At 43.2% G+C, this 23,394-nt stretch overlaps 1 protein-coding gene across 4 annotated transcripts in view; it reads right to left on the bottom strand.

The window, feature by feature from the left end:
- LOC122552173 (cAMP-dependent protein kinase catalytic subunit alpha-like) overlaps window positions 1-23,394 on the bottom strand; it is a 165,274-nt gene that overhangs the window by 98,361 nt on the left and 43,519 nt on the right. The window contains exon 1 of one of the 4 annotated variants that reach the window (XM_043694716.2): window positions 10,569-10,707. The exons of the other annotated variants lie outside the window; for them this stretch is intronic. Coding sequence (XP_043550651.1) covers window positions 10,569-10,590 — 22 coding nt within the window. The 5' untranslated portion in view covers window positions 10,591-10,707. Of the gene's footprint in view, window positions 1-10,568; window positions 10,708-23,394 lie in introns of those variants that run through there. 4 annotated transcript variants of the gene reach the window in all.

The raw sequence follows: 23,394 nt of genomic DNA, 5'->3' as shown, positions 1-23,394 counted from the left end.
TCCACAGCCTGGACTCTTGACGGTGTTGGGAAGGTGGCGGTAGCAGCACAGCCAGGGTTTCCAGGGGCATCAGCGCCATTGTTGTTCCCAGAATAGGACTCCTTGTGGACCGGAATACCTTGCAGAAGCTGTGGAGCTGTGCTTGTGAGTCCAACTTGAACAGAAGATGAATCTTATTTAAGTAATTTTTTAATCCTTATTGTAACTCAAAATGATGCTGATTGTGGGAACAAAACACTTTTCACTATATCTTCAAGATGTATGTGACAATAAATGAATTATTCAGTCATTCAAAGAATGGCAGGTCACTAGTAAGCTCAGAAGAACAGAGGAATCTTGTCCACAGATCCCTGATGATAGGACAGATTATAGTGTGGTTAAGGCTACATACTGGACATTTGCCTTTATCAGTTGTGATGTAGATTTAAAGAACAGAGAGGTTATGTTGGACCAGTACAAAACTTTGGCTAGGCTGGAGTACTGTATGCAATTCTAGTTATTTTATATGATTTGATTTGCTTTATTATTGTCAACATGTACCTAGGTACAGAGAAAAGTCTTCTTTTGCATTCAATATAGACAGATCATTCCATACAAAGATTGAACACAGTGAGGAATGCAAAGTTATGGTTGCAAAGAAGGCACATGAAAAACAAGATCAACTATAGATTTGAAATTTGAGAAATCCATTTAGATGTCTAATAACAGTGGGAAAGAAGCTGTGGGGACGCCTTTGCATCTTCTGCCTGACGGAAGAGGTTGGAAGAGATTATAACTGGGATGGGAGGGGCCTTTGATGATATTGGCTGCCTTTCTGAGGCAGCAAGAAGTGTAGATGGATTCAATGGATGGAAGGTTGTCTTGCGTGATGGACTGGGCTGTGTTCATGACTGTCTTTAGTTTCTTACGGTCCTTAGCACAGCAAGTGCCATACCAAGCTGTGATGCTTTCTATGGTATATCTGTAGATGTTAATGAGAGCCCTTATGGTCATGCGAAATTTCCTTCGCTTCCTGAGGAAGTGACATTGTTGCGCCTTCTTGAACACTGCATCAACATGGGTGGTTCAGGAGAGACTGTTGGCGATTGTCACTCTTGAATCACAGTGTGGAAGTAACTAGAAACTTGATGCTTTCAACAACCTCTACCTCAGCTCCATGGATGTAGATACCATCCTGTTTCCTTCCTGAAGATGATGATCAGCTTTTTCGTCTTGCTGACGTTGAGGAAGAGATTGTTATCTTTACACCATGCCATCAAGCACTCAATCTCTTTCCTGTATTCTGCCTTGTCATTGTCTGATATCCGGCCTACAATGGTGGTTTAGTCGTCAATTTTGAAATTCTCCATGTACACAGAGAGTCTGTAATATGTGGATGTAGCAGATAGAACAATAATGATACTGGCAACAACTGGAAATAGGGTATCTATCTGAGTAAAACCTCAAATGTGGTTGTAAAGTAAATAACACGTGGAAAGGTTCAGAGACATTTATTTTCCTTTTAAAAAGAAAATGCATAAATTAGAGGCGAAGGGCAGGAGGTTTCGAAGGGATCTGAAGAAAACTATTTTCAGCCAGAGGGAAGTGGGAACCTTCAAGCATTGCCTGGGAGGGTGGTGGAGGCAGGAAACCTTGCATTCTTTAAAAAAGTACATGGACGCGCATTTGAAATGTCATAACATATAAGGCTATGTGCTAAGTGCTGGAAAGTGGGATTAGTGCAGATAGGTTGGAGTAGACTCTACGACCCTGTGTTGGTGAGCTGTCTGTCAGCACCTCACGAGTAACTGCAGCTCATGGAAGACACTCAAATGAGGCCCGAGCACACATGCTGTTTGTCCTCTTGTTTTGCCAAAGGCTGGATTGTGCAATCATTCATTTTATTTTCTCTAATGGTGTTACGCCAGTCAAGTAAAGTGAGCCCATGATCTTCCATCGGACAGGCTGAGGCGTCACAAGCATGTTTCTGCTGCTCAGTAAAGTGCGAAGAGTCAGGGGGATTCGAGGAGATGGCTGAAGGCGTAAGTGGAAAGATAGGTTTACAAAAGGCATACTTAAAAGTGGGAAAGATGTGGAGGTATTGAGGAGGAAGTTGCAGAAATGGGGGCTTTGAAAACTTTGATGGTTCAGGATAGGGAGGTTGGTTTGAAGACTCAGTGTTGGATGAAGTGTTGCAAGTTATGGGGGGAGTTTGGAGTGGGGAAATAAAGCTAGGTGGTGGTGGGGGTGCTTATCTGAACTGGAGGCATAGTATTTTAATATTCTGTACAGAAAGGATCAAATGTGGATCAGGAAGGGGTGCTGGGCGTGGGGGAAATACTGCAACTGCAGTTTGTGGATATCCAGGAGCAGATGGTTGAAGGAAGGAAGAAATCAGTGAGGATCGCAACAGAACATTTGAAATGCAGGTGATGTAGGATAAAGCTTCGGTATCAAGGGGCGGAATTTGTGGTGGGAGCTTGGGCTACAGGCTTCGGTCTTTCTGATTTACTCAGCTGAAAGAAGTTGTGACTCATTCTCAAAGACTTGATTATAGAACTCCCAGAAATCTGTGGGTGGATAACCATCTGGGTGGATATAAAGAAGCTATTTCTCTAGCGACTCACGCCAGAATAAGAGGTATAATTTCAACATTGAAGTTTGGCTATACACCACTGAAAGATGGGAGCACCTTTACAATAAAGAGCAAGTTCGCATCTACCCCATACTCCCCTCTTACCACTGCCAGCCTGGGATTTTGTCTTGAAAACGGGAATTGACCCAAGACTGGAGGATTGCCAAGGGTTATGGTGTGAGGGGACAGTTCAGCCATGATCAAACTGAATAGTTGAATAGATTTGAGGGGCTGAATGTCCCCACCCTTATGACAATGTGCTCAGCTTTTCCTTTAGCGACAGAGCCCTATATGATTCTAAAGACGAGACTGCGTCAATTCCCAAGATCTGGAAGCTACAAAGTTCAATTTAGCAACAGATTCCCAATATTTCGACTGGAGGCAAATCTATACAGGTGCCCCTACTGGAGACATGTTGGTTACTGCATTCTGAGGTTGCCCTTTGGCAGGCCCTATTAAATCTGGAGCTGAGTTTCTCTTCCTATCAGGTGTATCTAATACCCTTAGCAAGGTTGGATGTAGTATTGCAGGCTGATATTTAAGACAGCTAAGGGCTGACACAGTCAGGAAGTTGGTTATGGAGAAATATCTGTAGCACCATACCAAGTAAGGTCCATGAAAGGGTGCATAGGAAAATGGTTCCAAGGTTGGTGTGATTTTAGTTAGCTTTAAGATGCCGGAGTTCTTCTCTTTGGAGTAAGGGAGGTCTTTGAGAGATTTGATAGAATCAAATTTGGATAACGACTTAGATAAAGCTGGTTTAGATAAAGAAAGGCTGTTCCAAATTGCTAATGCTACAAGGACCTTGGGACACAGATTTATGGTTTTGAGCAATAGATGAAAGGGGGACAGTGGGAAAGAACCTGCTCATGCAGTGATCTTAAGCTTGCTGTCTATATATATAATGTTACGACTCAGAGGGTCAAACCCCTTTGCTATTTCAAACTAACATCCCAGAAAAGCTCGCCCCGCCTTGTAATCTACTAAAAGACTGAGTGAGTGAAAGATTTCCACTGTTTAAAGAAAAAAATAACAATTTAGTTTTCTAACTCTAACAGTGAACACAAAATAAAAACTATTAACAAATTGAAGCTCCCTTTTTCTTAACTAATCACTATCTGACCCCAACTCTATAAAATGCTGCACCAATAACACAATTATGAAACACTAAATCAACTTAATCTCTCAAAGTCTCTCACGCTGCCTTCCTTCCAGTCTTCTGAATCTATTTCTTTCTTCCGTCCATCTGATTATGCTGTCTTCTCCCTGGGTCAACTTTTTACTTTTTACTGTTTTTATTGAAAAAGGTACCTTTGATAGACAGTGCCTTCTGAGAGATTTTGTTTTGACAGCCACTTTCAGATGACGTGCTCTAAGGTTCGATGGGCAGTAAGCTCTCAACAATTTCAAAACACCCTTCCTTTTCATATCCCAAGACTCATACCCCCTCACTGGTCCGATGAGGTTAATACAATCAAAATTCAAATTGAATTTTTTTTTGGTATACTGGGCATAACTTAAATTAATTGGTTAAATTCAAATCTGGTGCCTTAACATCAAAATACAACCCCAGGCTAATTGTTCCATATCATCAATTCTCAGTACTCTCTGCACCTGTCAACCACTTGCTGTCAAAAATCGCTCAGCTCAGAAAAGCACTTTCTATCTTAAAGGGTCATACATTCTTTTTGACTTCATAACAATAAGGGAGACATAAATGAGTTCAAAGGGGAAGTTAGATGGGCGCTCAAGGGAAGTATACTTTAGGGCCACAGAGATATAGCGGGAAAACTGGACTAATTGGATTGCTCCACACGGATCTGTAATGGACTCATTAGTGGAATGATGGTCTAGTGGAATTATTGCGAGATTATTAATCCAGAAGCTCAGCTGATGTTCTGGGGACCTAGGTTCAAACCCATCTGGTTCACTCATGTCCTTCAGAGAAGGAAATCTGCCGTCACCACCTAGTCTCGCCTACATCTGACTCCAGAGTCACAACTATGTTGTTGACTCTCAACTGTCCTCTGCAATGTCCCAGCAAACAGTTACATCAATTGCTAGGAAGAATCAACTAAGAAATGAAACTGGACTGACTACCTGACATCGAGCTAGACACCTGATATGACAGCAAAACCAGTTCTTTTGACCCTGCAAAGTCCTCCTTATTAACATTTAGGAGCTAATGTCAAAATTGGGAAAACTATCTCACAGACAAAGAAACAGTTGACATTGCTTGTAAGGTATGACTCAGTGAGTATGGCTATGTCACCATGATCACCATCCCTGGATATGTTCCATCCCATTACAGGACAGGTCCCAGCAGAGGTGGAGCCACAGTGTTGTACACAGTTGGGAGGGAGTTGCCTGGGAAACCTCAACGATGACCCCAGTCTCATGGCTCAGGGCAAACAAAGGCAAGGAAACACTTGATTACCACGTACCATCCTCCGTCAGCTGATAAATTGGTATTCTTCCATGTTGAAGAACATGTGGAAGCAGCACTAAGGGTGACAAGGATGCAAAATGTACTCAGGGTGGGGGAATTTCACTGTCCTCCACAAGAGAGGGTTGACAGTAGTACTACTATTGATCAAGCTGGTTAGGTACAAAAGAGCAGAGCTGCTAGACTAGGTGTGCAGCAGGAGATTCGGGGAACAAGAAGAGGGAGAGCCATACTTGACCTCATTCTTACGAATCTGCCTGCTAGAAATGCATCTATTCATATTAATATTGGTAAGAATGACCGCTGCACAGTCATTATGGAGATGGAGTCCTGCCTTCATATTGAGAATAATCTCTATCTTGTTTGCGTGGCACTAATCACCATGCCAAATGGAGCAGACTTTGAACAGATCTAGCAACTCAAGACTGGGCATCAATGAGGTGCTGTGGGCCATCAACAGCAGAAGAATTATACTCCAACACACTGAAATTTCATGGCCTGGCATATCACCCACTCAACCATTACCATCAACCCAGAGGATTAGATTAGATTAGATTAGATTAGATTACTTATGGCCCAACAAGTCTATACCGACCCGCTGAAGCGCAATCCACCCAGACCCATTCCCCTACATTTACTCCTGCCCCTAACACTACCGGCAATTTAACATGGCCAATTCACCTAAACTGCACATTTTTGAACTGTGGGAGGAAACAGGAGCACCCGGAGGAAACCCACGCAGACACAGGGAGAATGTGAAAACTCCACACAGTCTGAGGCGGGTCTCTGGCATTGTGAGGCAGCAGTGCTAACCACTGTGCCACCGTGCCGCCCACAGGATTAACCCTGTTTCAATGGAAAGTGCAGTAAGCCATGCCAGGAGCAATGTCAGGCATACCTAAAAATGAGGCATCAACCTGATGAGCTACCAGACAGGACTACTTGCATGTCAAACGGTATAAATAGCAAGTGATAGACAGAGCTAAGCAATCCCACAACTAACAGATCAGACCTAAGTTCTTAGTCCTGCATGGTAGTAGACAATTAAACAACTCCCTCAGTGAGGAGTCTCCGCAAATATCCCTATCCTCACTAATGGAAGAGTCCATCACAACAGTGCAAAAGATAGTTCTTGCAAATGCTACTGCACTTTCAGACAGAGGTGCGAAGTGGGCGATCTGCCTTGGCCTCCTTCAGTTGGTCCCCAGCATCACAGATGCAAATTTTCAACCAATCCAATTCACTCTACTTAATATCAAGAAATGGTTGGAGCCACTGGCTATAGCACCTGACAACATTCCAGCAATAGTACTGAAGACTTCAGAACTTGCCACACCTCTAGCCAAGCTGTTTCAGTGCAGTTACAATGCTGGCATCTACCTGACAATGAGGACAATTCCCCAGTTACATCCTATGCACAAAAAAAGGATAAATCCAACCCAGCTAATTACCACTCCATCAGTCTACTCTCGATCTTAAGTAAAGTGATGGAAGAGGTCATCAACTAAGCAGCACGTGCTTAGCAACAATAACTGACACTCAGTTTGGGTTCTTCCAGGGACATTCAGCTCCCAAGCTCAATGTGTGTTGGCTTAAACTTGGAGAAAAAGAGCTGAATTCCACAAATAAGGTGACAGCCCTTGACATCAAGACTGCACTTGACTAAGTGTGCATCAAAAAGCACTAGCAAAACTGGAATCAATGGGAATCAGGGGGAATTGGAGGAAAGCTCTCATCTGGTTAGTCATTCATGACACCTGGAAATGGTCATAGTTGTTGGAGGTCAGTAATTGCAGTTCCAGGATATCTCTGCACGAGTTCCTCATGGTAATGTCCTCAGCCCAACCATCTTCAGCTGCTTCAATGACCTTCCCTCTATCATAAAGTCAGAAGTGGGATGTTTGCTGATGATTGCACAACGTTCAGCATCATTCATGATTCCTCAGGTGCTAAAACAGTTCATGTTCAAATGCAGTATCCAGGCTTGGTCTGACAAGTAGCAAGTAACATTTGCATCACAAAAATGCCAGGCAATTCCAATAAGAGACGCTCTTACCACTGCTCCTTGACATTCAATGGCATTACAATCATTGAATCCTCTATCAACATCCTGTGGGTTATCCCCAGCCAGAAACTCAACTGGACTAGTCAGATAAATACAGTGGCTACAAGTGGTCAGAGGTTAGAAATACTGCAGTGAGTAACTCCCCTCCTGACTCCCCAAAGCCTGTCCAACATCTACAAGGCACAAATCAGAAGTACAACACAATACTCCCCACTTGTCTGGATTGTTGTAACTCCAACAACACTCAAGAAGCTTGACAACGAGGGAGAGAATAGGGCTCCTTAACAATCAACGAGGCCACCCATGTTTGGAATCACAGGAGATGGGAGAGATGCGTAAATGAATATTTTGTGTTAGCTTTTACTTCAGAGAAAGACATGGAGGCTAGGGAACTTGGAGAAACAAATACTGATGTCTTGAAAACAGATAACATTACAGTAGTGATAGTGATGGAAATCTTAAACAACAACAGGTGTATAAATCTCCAGGACCTGATGATGTGGGGATGATGTGGGGAGTTCGGGAAGAAATTGCAGGGCCCCTAGCTGAGATATCTATCATCTACAGCCATGGGTGAGGTACCAGAACATAGGAGGGTGGCTAATGTTGTACATTTATTTAAGAAACGCTGTAAGGAGAAGCTTCAGAACGATAGACCAGTGAGTCTGACATCAATGATGTGTAAGATATTGGAGGGGATTCTGAGATATAGGACCTACATGCATTTGGAAAGAGAAGGATTGATTACAAGTAGTCAGCATAGCTTTGTGCATGGGAAATTGTATCTCACAAATTTGATTGCACTTTTTGACAACCAAAACTATTCAAGAGCAGTAGACATTATCTACATGGACTTTAGTGTAGCCTTTGACAAGATTCCGCATGGTAGACTGATTAGTAAAGTTAGATCACATAGGGATCAAGGAGAGCTTGTCAATTGGATACAAAATTGGCTTGCTGGTAGAAGATAAAGGGTGGACGGTTGTTTTTCAGACTGGAGGCCTGTGGTCAGCGATGTTCCGCAGGGATCAGTACTGGGTCCACTTTTATTTGTCATTTATGTAAATAATTTGGATGAGAATATGGAAAACGTGATTAGTAAAATTGCGGATGTCGCCAAAGTTAGTGACATCGTTGACAGTGAAGAAGATTACAAAGAGATCTTGATCAATTGGGCCAATGGGCTGAGGAGTGGCAGATGGAGTCTAATTTAGATAAATGAGAGGTATTGCCTTTTGGTAAAACAAACAAGGGCAAGATTTATACAGTTAATGGTAGGGCTTTGCTGTCAAACAAAGAGACCTAAAGGTTCAGTGACATAATTCTCTGAAAGTTGTGTCGCAGCGAGATAGCAGGCTTTCCTTCATTGATCAGAACACTGAATACAGGAATTGGGATGTCATGTGAGGATGTACAGAATGTTGGTGAGGCCACTTTAGGAGTACTGTGCACAATTCTGGTTACCCTGCCTTTGGAAAGTGTTTAGAAAAGACTTACTTGGATGATGCCCGGAATGGAGAGTTTAAGTTATAAGGAGAGGCTCGATTGGCTGACAGCTGTTTCACTGGAGCATAGGAGATGGTGGGGTGACCTTGTAGAGGTTTATAAAATCATGACGAGCATAGATAAGGTGAGTAGCAAAGGTCTTTTCCCCAGGCTGAGGGAATTCAAAACTGGCGGCATATTTTTCAGGTGAAAGGAGATAGATTCAAAAGGGACCTGAGGAGCAACGTTTTCACACAGACGGAGGTTCATATGTGGAATAAACTGCCAGAGGAAGTGGTAGATGCAGGTAGTTACAACATTTAAAAGACATTTGGACAGGTGCATGGATAGGAAAGGTTTAGAGGGATATGAGCTAAAATGCAGACAAGAGGGACTAGTTTAGTTTGGGGAACTTGGTCGGCTGAAGGGTTTGTTTCCATTCTGTATGACTCTATGACCATCCAGGATAAACAGCCTGTTTGATTAGCACCACATTCACAACCATCCACTCCCTCCACCACCAACACTCAATATCTTTAGACAGCATCTACAGAACCCATGACCATTTCCATCTAGAAGGACAGGGGCAGCAGATACATGGGAACACCACCATCTACAAGTTCCCTTCCAAGTCACTCACCATCCTGACTTGGAATTGTATCACTGTTCTGTCAGCTTCACTGAGTCAAAATCCTGGAACTCCCTCCCTAACAGCATTGTGTGTCTACTTATAGCACATAGACTGCAGCAGTTTAAGGTGGCAGCTTCATATCACCTTCCCAAGGGCAATTAGGGTCTTGCCACGTCCATTGAGAGAACTTTTTTAAATGGGCAAGATAGCCTCCTTCTGTGGCCTTATGATTTTATGCCATTAAACTCTGGTAACTTCTAAGCTTTTTTAGACTAACAGCTAATAAGGAGCTAAATGGTTGCCATGCAAATCTACATTCTGGGATATCACAAGTCCTTAAGATGTGATCACTGCAAAACCAGATTTCAAAGATTTCAGTCACAAAAATCATGCATATGTTCACATTCATCAGAAGTGCTTACAAGTTTCAGACTATGCTTAAGTTTACAAGTCTTAAGACTGGAATTGAAAAAAATGTTAACCTTCAATGAATTGATGGAACAGATTAGATTAAATTTGCTACAGTGTGGAAACAGGCTCTTCGGCCCAACAAGCCCGTCAACCCTCTGGAGAGTAGCCCACCCAGACCCATTTCCCCCTGACTAATGCACCTAACACTACCAGCAATTCAGAATGGCCAATTCACCTGACCTGCACATCTTTGGACACAAATGCAACATGACGAACCTACTTCGGTAAAGGAAATAGACTCAAACACTGCAGTCATTTAACATCACATAATGTTTCACCCTACTCAGCACACATTGGATTGTGTTTGAAAAGAAAGGACGTTTAAAAAACAAAGATATCGTAAGTACAAAATAAGGATTTACACTTTCCAAGAATAATTTATTTTATAAATTACATACTTTTGTGCGGATCCTCAGTATGAGTGGAACTGGCACAAAACAATGCAAGTTTGTGAAACCCTATCACAAACCGCTGTCCATTATTCTTCACTACTCAAACTTAAACAAACAAGCACTCGGAGGGGCTACTGTCATAGCTGGCCTCTTAGAATTGGTACATTTGAACATTAAGTATGAGGCACCATCACATATATTACACTGCTGAATTCAGTGATTTTAGGCAGAAACACAGATAAGTACAATGACGCAGGCAGAGAAGCAGTGAAATATAAATTGGCACAGTCCTTGGGAGTTTAACATACCATTTATCCTCAAGTACTGGAGAAGACTCTTTAAACAAATACAAAAGCTCCGTTCACAGGATCTGGGAAACTGCTCTTACACAAACACGGAATGCCAAGAGTGAACAACTGGAACACAGTGTGACACACAAATTGCTCAGCTGCACCCTTGCTTACCATCCCAACCGTCTTCAGCCATCCTGCTTTCCTGACTTGCCTTGAGTGAGTGAGGTACCCTATCGTCAGCTCTTCTATAGTGTCCAGTGGGCTGCTCTGCAGCTGGCTCAGAGGCTGAGCCACACTAGTGCAAACATTTCTTTAAGGTACACAGCTTGAGCACCCACTCCATGATTCACACCTGGAAATCAGTGCAGTTTAGTTACCGTCAGAGATACTTCCGAGATCAACCACTTCAAACTTTTCGAAAACAAACAAGTCAGGCCATGAAGGGAGGGGAGCTGGCAACAGTTAACAACACTTCAGTAAATAGTTGCACTCTCTCTTAAGGGTATACGGAGATACTACATCACGGCCAATATAACATGCTCAGCAAAGACAACAAGCTGTTACAACACTGGGGCCCCTGCCTTCAGCAGTCGGGGCAATACAAATCAGCTCACGTGATAGTGACCCAAGGACGTCAACCTTTCACTCCACTAGCTGTGCTGGATATTCACATGGCAACATTGATAGAGTTACTATATTTACATTGGACTTCCTGGCTTTGCATAGCCACTGCAGGCTGCCTGAAGCAAAGAAAAGAGCGAGCGAGGGTGGTCTTGTAACAACCAGTTTCACTAAACCTCTTATTACAAGGGCATTCATTCAGTCCAGATAGTCGGAAGCAGTTTCTGAACACCACTAAAATGTCTTCATTAGCAAACTTGCTTTCTACTAAAATGGCTTTGCAATCCTGCTGCAGTACTGAAAACTTGGAATTACAAAAGGTGCTGTAACAGTGAAATCATGCTGCAACATTTTTCACCATGGCAGTAAGTTGTATTCTGTACTGAACTCGTGCTTACCTGCTCTGCCAGTGTTTGATGGGACACTGTGGAGTGTGCTTTACCTTGAATTTAATTACGTGCTTTACATCACGAACATTTGGTGTGGACAGTGCAGTGGGAGCTTTACCCTGTGTCTGCCTCAGGTTTGCTTGATGGGACATTGTACACAGTGCTATGCTTTGTACCTTGCATCCTTCATTAAGTTGAGATCCAAATCTCTGTTGCTCTGTATCCTAAAATGAAATGTTCCATTCACACACAAGCCATGTGTGCTAGGCATATAGTGACTCCCTTCCTTCCAACACCCTATTTTTAAAATTATCATCTTTGTTTTCAACTGTTTCCATAATTCTGTCTTTGTAACCCACTCCAGTCCCACAGTCTTCATAGATCTGTGCTCCTTCAACAGCACCTATCTCCCCATCCTTGAAATTCCATCTCTCCACTACGAGTTTGGTGGCATTTTCAGCTGCCTGAACCTCAAGCTCTGGCATTCTCATCCAAAATCTTTAAGGTCCTATTTCCTTCATTGATCAAGCTTTGAGATGTTTGGATCACTGATAGTCACAGCTGAGGTGCAGAAAAACTGGAGGTTGGCTAACGTGGTGCCACTATTTAAGAAAGGTGGTAAGGTTAACCAGAGAGCTCTAGACCGGTGAGCCTGACATTGGTAGTGGGCAAGTTGTTGGAGGGAAACCCGAGGGACAGGATGAGAGTTCATGTTGTGGCTGTACAGGACTTTGGTTAGGCCATTTTTGGAATAGTGTGTGCAATTCTGGCCTCCCTCTTATCGGAAGGATGTTGTGAAACTTGAAAGGGTTCAGAAAAGATTTACAAGGATTTGCCAGGGTTGGAGGATTTGAGCTATAGGGAGAGGCTGAATAGGCTGGGGCTATTTTCCCTGGAGTGTCGGAGGCTGAGGGGTGACCTTATAGAGGTTTATAAAATCACGAGGGACATGGAAAGGATAAAGAGAAAAGGACTTTTCCCTGCGGTGGAGAAGTTCAGAACTAGAGGGCATAGGTTTAGGGTGAGAGGGGAAAGATAGAAAAGGGACCGAAGGGGCAACTTTTTTATAGAGTGTGGTGCATATTTGGAATGAACTGCCAGAGGAAGTGGTGGAGGCTGGTACAATTGCAGCATCTAAAAGCATCTGGATGGGTATATGAATAGGAAGGGTTTAGAGGTATATGGGCCAAGTGCTGGCTAATGGGTCAGATTAGATTAGGATATCTGGTCGACATGGACGAGTTGGAGTGAAGAGTCTGTTTCCATTATGTACATCTATATGACTCTTATTTGATTCATAGAATAGATTCATAGAATCCCCAGAGCGTGGAAACAGGCCTTATGGCCCAGCAAATCCACACTGACCCTCCGCAGAGTATCCCACCCAGACCTTTTTACTCTACATTTTTTCCTGACTAATGCACCTAACCTACACATCCCTGAACACTATGGGCAATTTAGTGTAGGCAATCTGCCTAACCTGCACGTTTGGATTGTGGGAGGAAATCAAAGCATCCAGAGAAAATCCTTGCAGACATGAGGAGAATGTGGAAACTCCACACAGACAGTTGCCTGTAGGTGGGATCGAACCTGGATCCTGGTGCTATGAGGCAGCAGTGCTAACCACTGAGCCACCGTGCCATCATGCTTGGAAAGGCCAAGACTAATTAGGGATAGTTTGTATGGCTTTGTACGTGGGAAATCATGTCTTACCAACTTGATTGAGTTTTTTGAAGAAGTAACGAAGAGGATTGATGACGGCAGGGTGGTGGACATGATCTATACAGACTTCAGTAAGACATTCAACAAATCATATGGAATGAGAAGTAGCCATTTGGATACAGAACTGGCTCAAAGGTAGAAGACAGAGGATGGTGGTGGTGGAGGATTGCTTTTCAGACTGGAAGTTTGTGACCAGTGATGTGCAACAAAGATTGGTGCTGGGTTCACTGCCTTTTGTCATTTATATAAATGATTTGGATGTAAACATGGCAGGTGTAGTTAGTAGGTTTGCAGATGACACCAAAATTGGAGGTATAGGAGACAGCGAAGAAGGTTACCTCAGATTACAACAGGATCTTGATCAGATGGGCCAACGGGCTGAGAAGTGGCAGATGGAGTTACAGATAAATGTGCGATACTGCATTTTGGGAAAGCAAATCTTAGCAGGACTTATACACTTAATGGTAAGGTCCTAGGGTGTGTCGCTGAATAAAGAGACCTTGGAGTGCAGGTTCATAGTTCCTTGAAAGTGGAGACACAGGTAGACAGGTTAGTGAAGAAGGCGTTTGGTATGCTTTCCTTTATTGGTCAGAGCATTGAGTGAAGAAGGCGTTGGGAGATCATGCTACGGCTGTACAGGACATTGGTTAGGCTACGGTTGGAATATTGCATGCAATTTTTATCTCCTTCCTAGTGGAAGGGTATTGTGAAATCTGAAAGGGTTCAGAAAAGAATTACAAGGATGTTGCCAGGGTTGGAGGATTTGAGCTATAGGGAGAGGCTGAATAGGCTGGGCCTGTTTTCCCTGGAGCATTGGAGGCTGAGTTTTATAAAATCATGAGGAGCATAGAAAGGATAATTGGACAAGATCTTTTCCCTGGGGTGGGGGAGTCCAGAACTAGACTGCATAGGTTTAAGGTGAGAGGGGTAAAATTTAAAAGGGACCTAAGGGCAACTTTTTCCACGCAGAGGATAGTGTGTGTATGAAATGAGCTGCCAGAGCAAGTGTTGAAGGCTGGTACAATGACAACATTTAAACAGCATCTGGATGGGTAAATGAATAGGAAGAGTTTTGAGGGATGTGGGCCAAGTGCAGGCAAATGGCACTAGATTAGGTGAGGATATCTGGTTGGCATGGATGAGTTGGACCAAAGGGTCTGTTTCTGTGCTGTACATGTCTATGACTCTATGACTCTTTTGGTCACCTGTCCTACAGTTTCCTTTTGAGGCTTAGTGGCAAACTGAGATTTACAAAATTCCTGGAACTACAATTCTGGTTCTCATCCCCTGCTGCATTAGTTCGCCACTCCCTCCCACCCCTCCCCTCAGAAGAGCATTAGCAAATGTCCCCCCACCAGGATATTGGTACCCTGCTGGTTCAGGTGAAGATCATCTGAAGTATTCTGACAGTTTTAGTCCCCTTATTTAGCAAAAAAAATCCTTCATTGGAGGCAATTCAGAGAATGTTCACCATAATGATTCCTGGTATGGGCGGAGTGTCTTATGAGAAAAGGCGAAACGGGTTGGCAGTTTACTCATTGTAATATAGGATCATGAGAGGTGATCACGTTGAAATAGATAGAATTCATAAGGAACTTGATAGGATAAATACTGAGAAGATGTCTCTGAATAAAAAAGGTGCCAGCTTAAGACTGAGGTGAGGAGGAATTTCTTCTCTCAGAAAGTTGAATCTTTGGAACTCTTTACAGCCCAAACCACCTCCTCCTGCTTTTCCTATTTCAATATCACTGAGATGGCACCGGCATGGTAGGTAGTATTCAGGCTCCAGGCCAGCAGTATTGCTTTCTCTTTTTTTTTTCTTTTCTTCTTCTTCGAGGCCAGAGCAGTGGCAAGTGTCAGCGACATGGACCAAGGCTCCTAGTTGCGGGGGTGGAGCCTGGACGCGCAGCAGCGGCGATACCCAGAACATGGACAACCGGTGACAGTGCCCAGAGCATGGACTTTTGGCTGTGTTAGCAAGGTGGCGGCAGCAGCAGAGCTGGGGTCTCCTTGGCATCAGGGTTGTCATTGCTGTTCCAAGAGCAGGACTCCTTGAGGACCGGGAATCCTTGCAGAAGCCCTGAAGCCGTGCTTGAGCTCCCAGTTTAATCAGAAGATAGAGTCATAGAGATGTACAGCACAGAAACAGACCCTTCGGTCTAACCCGTCCATGCCGACCAGTTATCCCAACCCAATCTAGTCCCACCTGCCAGCACCTGGCCCACATCCCTCCAAACCCTTCCTATTCATATACCCATCCAAATGCCTTTTAAATGTTGCAATTGTACCAGCCTCCACCACTTCCTCTGGCAGCTCATTCCATACACGCACCACTCTCTGCGTGAAAAGGTTGCCCCTTAGGTCCCTTTTATATCTTTCCCCTCTCACCCTAAAACTATGCCCTCTAGTTCTGGACTCCCCCAACCCAGGGAAAAGACTTTGTTTACTTATCCCTCATAATTTTGTAAACCTCTATAAAGTCACCCCTCAGCCTCCGATGCTCCAGGGAAAACAGCCCCAGCCTGTTCAGCCTCTCCCTATAGCTCAAATCCTCCAATCCTGGTAACATCCTTGCAAATCTATTCGGAACCCTTTCAAGTTTCACAACATCTTTCCGATAGGAAGGAGACCAGAATTACACGCAATATTCCAACAGTGTCATTGTACCAGCCTTCAACACTTGCTCTGGCAGCTCATTCCATACATACACCAGCCTCTGCGTGGAAAAAGTTGCCCTTAGGTCCCTTTTAAATTTTGCCCCTCTCACCTTAATCCTATGCAGTCTAGTTCTGGACGTCCCCATCCCAGGGAAAAGATCTTGTCCAATTGGAAGCTGGGTCAGCTTCCAATGTTCTTGTGAAAATAATCCAAGTTTGTCCAACTTCTCCTTCTTACGAAAACACTCCAAACTGGGCAACATCCTGTTAAATCTCTTCACACCTACTCCAAAACGTCCACATTCTTCTCATTACGTGGTGATCAGAACTGCACACAATACTCCAAGTATGACCTAACTACACTTATACAGCTGAAACAAGACATGGCAACTTTTGCACTCAGTGCCCTGACTGATGAAGGCAAGCATGCCGTACACCTTCTTTACCACCCTATTCGCTTGTGTTGCCACATCCAGGCAGCTATGTACTTGCACTCCTCTGTATCTCAATGCACCTAAATTTACTGTATACTTACCTTTTGCATTAGACCTCCCAAAATGCATTACATCACACTTAATTGGATTAAACTCCATCTGACACTTCTCCAATCCATCCTTTCTATATCCTGCTGTACCTTTGATGGTAGACAAGGAGGCTGGAAAAACACAGCAAGCCAGGCAGCATCAGGAGGTGGAGAAGTCAATGTTTCAGGTATAACCCTTCTTCAGGACTAGGGGTGGGGTAAGGGGAGCTATAGGTGAGAGACAGGGTTTTGGGTGGGGAGAGGGGCAGAGTGCTGAGGTAGTGATAGGTGAACACAGGTAGAAGGTACAGCCTGGTTGGTCGATGGGAGGAATGAATCCAGTTGGTAGCTGGAAGGAAGGATCGGTCAGAGGAAGGGAGAGGGGTGGCTGTAAAGAGAGTCGTGGAATGGGAAGTGAGGTTATCTGAAATTGGAGAATTCAAAGTTGGGTCCTCCAGACTGTAGGCCGCCCAGGCGGAAGATGAGGTGTTGTTCCACCAATCTGCAGTCTGATTCACTGTGGCAAAAGAGGAAGCGGAGGATGGTCATTGTTAGAAAGGGAGTGGGAAGGGGAGTTAAAATGGGCGGTGACTGGGAGGTCAGGTTGGCCCTGGTGGGTCCAGCTGACATGCTCGGCAAAACACGCTCTTAGTTTATGTTGGGTCTCCCTGATGTAGAGAGGACCATATCGGGAGCACCAGATATAGTAAACTAGGTTGGAGGAGAGGCAGGTGAACTTCTGTCTCACCTGGCAAGACTGCTTGGGGCCCTGGATGGAGGTGAGGGGGTGGTGTGCTGGCAGGTTTTGCATCTTTTATGGCTCCAGGGGAAGATACTGTGCATTCAGGGGGTTGATAGGGAGAGTGGCAGAAACCAAGGATTGGCGAAGGGAACAATCCTTATGGAATGAAACTCTAATACAAGTAAATTATTTTTATCCTTATTGTAACTTAAAAATGACTTTGGATTGTGGTGACAAAACAGTTTTCACTCTATCTTCAAGATGTATGGGACAACGAATAAATCTTTTATTCATCCCTCGCTCCCTCCCTCATGGTCTTATGTGTGGTTGAATTGCAGCTCGAAGCTCTCTCTCAACCTGAATTGAAAATATTTTTGCTTTGGATGGTAATACATCTGAATTCTCTTAATTTCAAACCAGGCAGACTTTTAATTCGCTGGATCCAAATTAGTAACCTTTGAAGGACAGTATCTCTCCATTGTGCTAGTTGTGGTCTCTGACTAGGAAGTCCTGTGCAAGTGATGTGCTTTGTCACATAATAACAGTTTGTACATAGTCGATCACTGCTCTTTTTTGCATTGTATTCATTCTCCCAAAGGTGGGTAGACACTTACTACTGCTAGGCAAAACTGAGGACTGCAGATGCTGGAAATCAGCGTCTAGATTAGAGTGGTACTATTATTCTTAATGTTCTGCACCTAAGTATTAGCATTGTGTCTGGAGATTTTCTGATACTTTGGATCAGTGATGAAGGTTATTGTAAAGGGAAGGTGTTTCTCTGTGTCTCTTCCAGCATCAACATTACGCAGCCTGGGTCAGTGGTACTGATTAGACACATAGTAGAGCAACCTCTACTCTGCCCCTACACAGGTTGAGCAGTACAGCATTTTAAACGTAGCACCATGTCTCAGGGGCTCTTATCTTATGACTTTTGTGAGATACCTTGCCGAACATGCTCTGGAAGTCCAAATACAACACAGTTCTCCTCTATCCACTCTGGCTGAGACTTCCTTGAAAAGCTCTGACGAATTAGTCAGACATGATTTCCTATCGTCACATAACTTGTTTGGTTTGCCAACCCAGAAACACTGAGAAGAAGTGTTAAACTTTAGGCAGCCATCATAAAAACTAGGATGAGGTACTAAATTACATGTAAAATTTGACATAATGACTCTCTCATCTCCTAATTAGCTGGTGCAACTTTAGCAAAACCATCTCATTGCATTTGTGGATGTGTTTGTACCAAAGTTACTGTGGTTAACTGATTGAACGTTTCCCACTTTAAAGAAAATTCTTGATGGCTACATAGTGGGTAAGCTCACTTCAACATTACATGAATTCAACAGCTTAAGTTGCTCCACAGCTAGTGGCAGACTTGAAACTAGCTGTATGCACACTGGCATTCCAGAAGCATCCCAAGTTCTTTTAATAATATGGGAACATGCACCTCAATTTTCGAGTTCTACCTGTGTCTTTCCCATCTGCATTTAAACGAGTCAGATTAAACTGACTGGCCAGTATGACTTCCTGCTGGTGATTTTTCATTATAAACCAGTTAGTCCCTAATGTAATTGGGGAAAAAAAAACACCCAGTTACCAATCACATGGCTGACAATCTGACAAAATCCAAGTATTACACGTGGAGTGTGCAAAATATGTACGTAAGTTCCATAAAAAGATATACCAAATCCTTATTACCTGAAAAGGAAGTCTTCAGCACACTAGAAATTATGTTGTTCAGTTTACAGGCTGAATCAAATAGTTTAGAGATACATTTGCAAACTATAGGAAGAGCTATAGGTACAATGATGTACACTTTATACTTTAACCCTTCCATTGTCCCAAACACCTTACCATGTATAGTTCAACAAAATGGACGAGAAACCAAAGGAGGAGATACTGTGGCAGATCAGAAAAGCAGGTTTAAAAAGAGCAGACACTAAAAGGTAGGACATGTGGAGGTTCACCACTTCAAATCTTTAACAATGACCAGCACACAAATGAGTATTATTGATCCAGGAATACATGTCTTGTGAACAGATGACAAAACTAAAGTTTAGCTCATTTTTCAGTTCATATCAGATTGTTCTACAGTTTTACAAAAACTAGAGCACCAAATTTGATGAAATGTAGATTAGAAGATGTGTTATTAATTCTAGACCTCACTGTGGTTTCATGAACATTTAGACTTGATAAAACTGCATGAATGTGACAGTGAACGGCAGCTGGCTGTCTATCAGCAAACTCTGCAAGCCTGCAGCAAAAATATTCAACTTTTTTTGGATGATTGTACATCCGAATTCTCGCAACTCCAAACTAGATAGACTTTTAATTTGCGATGGCACAAGTGTGAAATGAACAAATGGCCATCCTGCAGCGCAAGACTGCTGCAGTTTGCATCCACTAAGTATACTGTACAGCTCTTCCACTCTGCCTGCCTTATATCATTCTGAAATTAAACCCCCACTGCTACAAACAGTATCCACGCATCTGATGGCTCAGACTCGTCACTCTGACAATTCCCAAATCATTCCGTACTGCTGCACAAAAGAATCCTGACTAAAGCTGCACCCATCAAAAGATGATTTAGCATCCACAGTAATTAAACGCTGCTAGTGAGCTGAAAGCTGAGGAGAATAGGATGAGCACTCCTCAGGCATTCTCAATTTACTTACTTTAATAAACACTCCTGAATACTCACCAGCAGGTTTTCCTGCCCCCAGAACCACACGATTCTTCTATATTAACATGACAAATGTATTCAAGAGGAATGATCTTGCCTCCACCTGAGAAAGTAACAGAACACTGTAGGACTGTGGAACTTGCTCTCGTAACTTCTTAAATGGCACCAGTTACTGGCTTCAACATGGAGGTTTTTTAGAAATCCCAATCTATTGAAACATGGAAAAACTACTCACAGGCCTCACTTACAGTTGAATCTCACCGTTCAAATTCCAAACTTGCGCCCTTTCTTGTGCTCTGTAGCCCGAAGTAACGATTACTTATAATGGGTAGTCAATGTAATTTTGTTGGCAAGTCCAAACAGCGATGAGATGAGTGACTAGTTCAGTTGTTTTAGAGGTAGTGCTTGCAGCTGGAAAACGTGGACCAAACCGTGGAACATAAGAAATTGGAGTTGGTCATTTAGCCTCTGCAGCCTTGTCCACCATTCAATAATCATAGCTGATCACTACCTCCACCTATATCACTGTCCCTGTATCCCTCAATCCCTTCTGCATCTAAAAATCTATCCAGCTGTGTCTTAAATATACTCAATAACTAAGTAATCACTGCTATCTCGGTAAACTGCTGGTTTTTTTATTTGAATAGAGCCTTGGGACCTTTTAAATCCACCTTAATAAAAACATGGGTCATCTAGTTTTAGTTTCTCAATGTAATAGGATCTCAAATGTCAGTACTGCACTGCAGAGTCAACCTTGATTCTGTACTTTGGGTCCTGAGTGACTGGCTGACTCACAGGCAACTAAGCTGAGACTGTCAGTCAGACCGTGATGGGTAAGATGACAGTCTGGTAGACTATGAGAAAACGATTGAATCTATGCAAAATGCTACTGCCAACATATTGCTTCATCATCGCTGTGAAAACTGTCTGATGCAGGAGTTCTACCATTTAAAAATAACACTTCAGTCAAGATGCAAATGATCATGGAATTTGCCAAGATATCAAACTCTAAACTGAATGCAGGTGCAACTGAAGCAATAGCGTTCTGCAGTATAATCTGTGAGCACGTGGACACAGCACTGCAATATCAACGCTTACTTCTATAGAGTTGCTGCTCTCCATGGGTTTTGGTGACTGAGAGCTTGAAACATGAGAGGATTCCATGCAGCAAAGGAACACTACATTGCAAATTTCACAACAGCAACAATTCTCTTTGAATCCACAATTCTAGCGGTTGCACTAATCAATTTTGAAAAATAAATCTGTTTACTTAAAAAGAATAATGTGTATCATTCATGACCTCTACACTGCAACATGCTGTTTAAACTACAAACTGTGTCTGAAGTTCATGAATGACCTCCCATGTGTAGATGAATTTCAGCAAGGTCTGGTTGCTCATAACATCTTCACAAAAACACACATTGCAACTTTGTTAATTTAGGCTAAGCAGATATTCAAGAAAATGTTTTCAAATGGCAAAATGTTGACTTTGTGTTTCCATAATTGCCATAGAAAGGTCATGTCTGATGATGACTTTCTCAGTGTCTCAGCTGCAAATGGCATCACTACTACCAAGTGTGGAACATAGTGAGACAAATTGAGAATGTCCCAGGTTCAATGTCATGTTAGTGACATCAGCATGTTTGAGTTGCAGGATTTGAGACACACAAGTGATAAAATTCAGTAAGGTTCCTGTTCCCACTTAAAGTCATAGTTATACAGAATGGAAACAGACCCTTCAGTCCAACTCATCCATGCCAACCAGATATCCAAAACTGATCTAGTCCCACTTGTGCCTAGAATCCCTACAGTGTGGAAACAGGCCCTTCAGCCCAACAAGTCCACATCGACCCTCCAAAGACTAACCCACCCAGACCCATTCCCCTACATTTACCCCAGACTAATGCATCTAACCTCCACATCCCTGGACACTACCTAAACTGCACATCTTTGGATTGTGGGAGGAAACCGGAGCACCTGGAAGAAACCCACGCAGACACACGGAGAATCTGCAAACTCCACATAGACAGCCACCCAGGGCAGGAATCGAACCCTGGTCCCTGGCATTATGAGGCAACTGTGCTAAGCACTGAGCTGCCATGCCACCCCGTGCCAGAATTTGGCTCATGTCCCTCTAACCCCGTTCTATTCAAGTACCCATCCAGATGTCTTTCAAATATTGTAATTGTACCAGCCTCCACCACCTCCTCTGGCACAACTCCATACACGCACCACTCTTTCCCTTCTCACCTTAAACCTATGCCCTCTAATTTTGGACTCCCCCTACCCTCTGGGAAAAATACTTTGTCTATTCACCCTATCTGTGCCCCTCATGATTTTATAAACCTCAGGTCACTCTTCAGCCTCCAATGGTTGGACTATTTTCTCTGTTCCTCCTCTCCTTATAGTTCAAATCCTCCAATCCCAGCAACATTCTTGCAAATATTTTCGGAACCCTTTCGAGAACAATATCTTTCCTATAGCAGGGGACCAGAATTGGATGCAGTATTCTAAATGTGCCCTCACCACTGTCCTATACAGCAGCAACATGACATCCCAACTCCTACACACAATGCATTGACCAATAAAAGCAAGCATACCAAACACCTTCTTCGCTACCTTGTCTACCTGCGACTCCACTTTTAAGGAACTATGCACCTGCACCCCTAGGTCTCTTTGTTCATCAACACTCACCAGGGCGTTATCATTAACTGTACAAGCCCTGCCCTAGTTTGCCTTACCAAAATACAACATTTTACATTTATCTAAATTAAATGTCATCTGCACTCCTCAGTCCACTGGCCCATCTGATCAGTGTCCCATTGTACTCAGAGATAGCCTTCTTCACTACACACACCACCAATTTTGGTGCCATGTCAAAACTTACTAACAATACCTCCTATGTGTGTTCAACAACATCTACAGTGACTGATGAAGAATAAACACATGGGCATGAGCATTGCTGGTGTCCCCCATGGATCTTTACACAAGATGAATTCGTGCCCATAGAAAAGAAAGGCAATTAAAATGGGATGGAGGGAAGGACAGAGTGACTACACCAGTCATCATGACTACAAGGGTCATAAACATAAACACAAGACATTTAAACCTGCTTCACAGCCCTTTTATACTCTTGAAATGTTGAGAGCATGGCAGCCAATTTGCACAGAGCAACTTCATACAATGCGATAATGATCAGATTTTCTGCTTTGGTGAAATTGATTGTAGGATAATCATTGGTCAAAACACCAGGGATTAACTCCCCTCCTCTTCTTTTAAATAGTGCCCCAGAATCAACGACATACACATGAGTGGGGGGATAGGACTGCTCCTTAAACTTTCATCTGAAAGACAGCAACAGCACTTCTTCCAATGCAGCATTCCTTCAGAAATACAGTGGATGGCAAGCTTTTTTTGGTTTACATGCTCAAGGTTTGAGGATTAGAACCAGAGTCCCTAAACTTCTTAGTTAAAGCCTGGAGTGCTATCAACCGAGTCAAAACTGACGCCAAAGCAAAATTTGACCTTGAGATTGCTAGTTGTTTCATCACATACATCAGAACCCCATGAAAGTGATTAGTATCACCACACAATCAGAACTGGCAATACACATGGCAATTCTCAGCAGCAACACTATGCATTTAACACCATTTTAAAGGG

Source organism: Chiloscyllium plagiosum, unplaced genomic scaffold (genome assembly GCF_037043375.1).
Source record: "Chiloscyllium plagiosum isolate Xiang-an unplaced genomic scaffold, Cpla_swu_hap1 HiC_scaffold_45, whole genome shotgun sequence".
Classification (NCBI taxonomy): domain Eukaryota; kingdom Metazoa; phylum Chordata; class Chondrichthyes; order Orectolobiformes; family Hemiscylliidae; genus Chiloscyllium; species Chiloscyllium plagiosum.
Note: the sequence above shows the minus strand (reverse complement) of the source record. Positions and strands in the feature narration are given on the sequence as shown.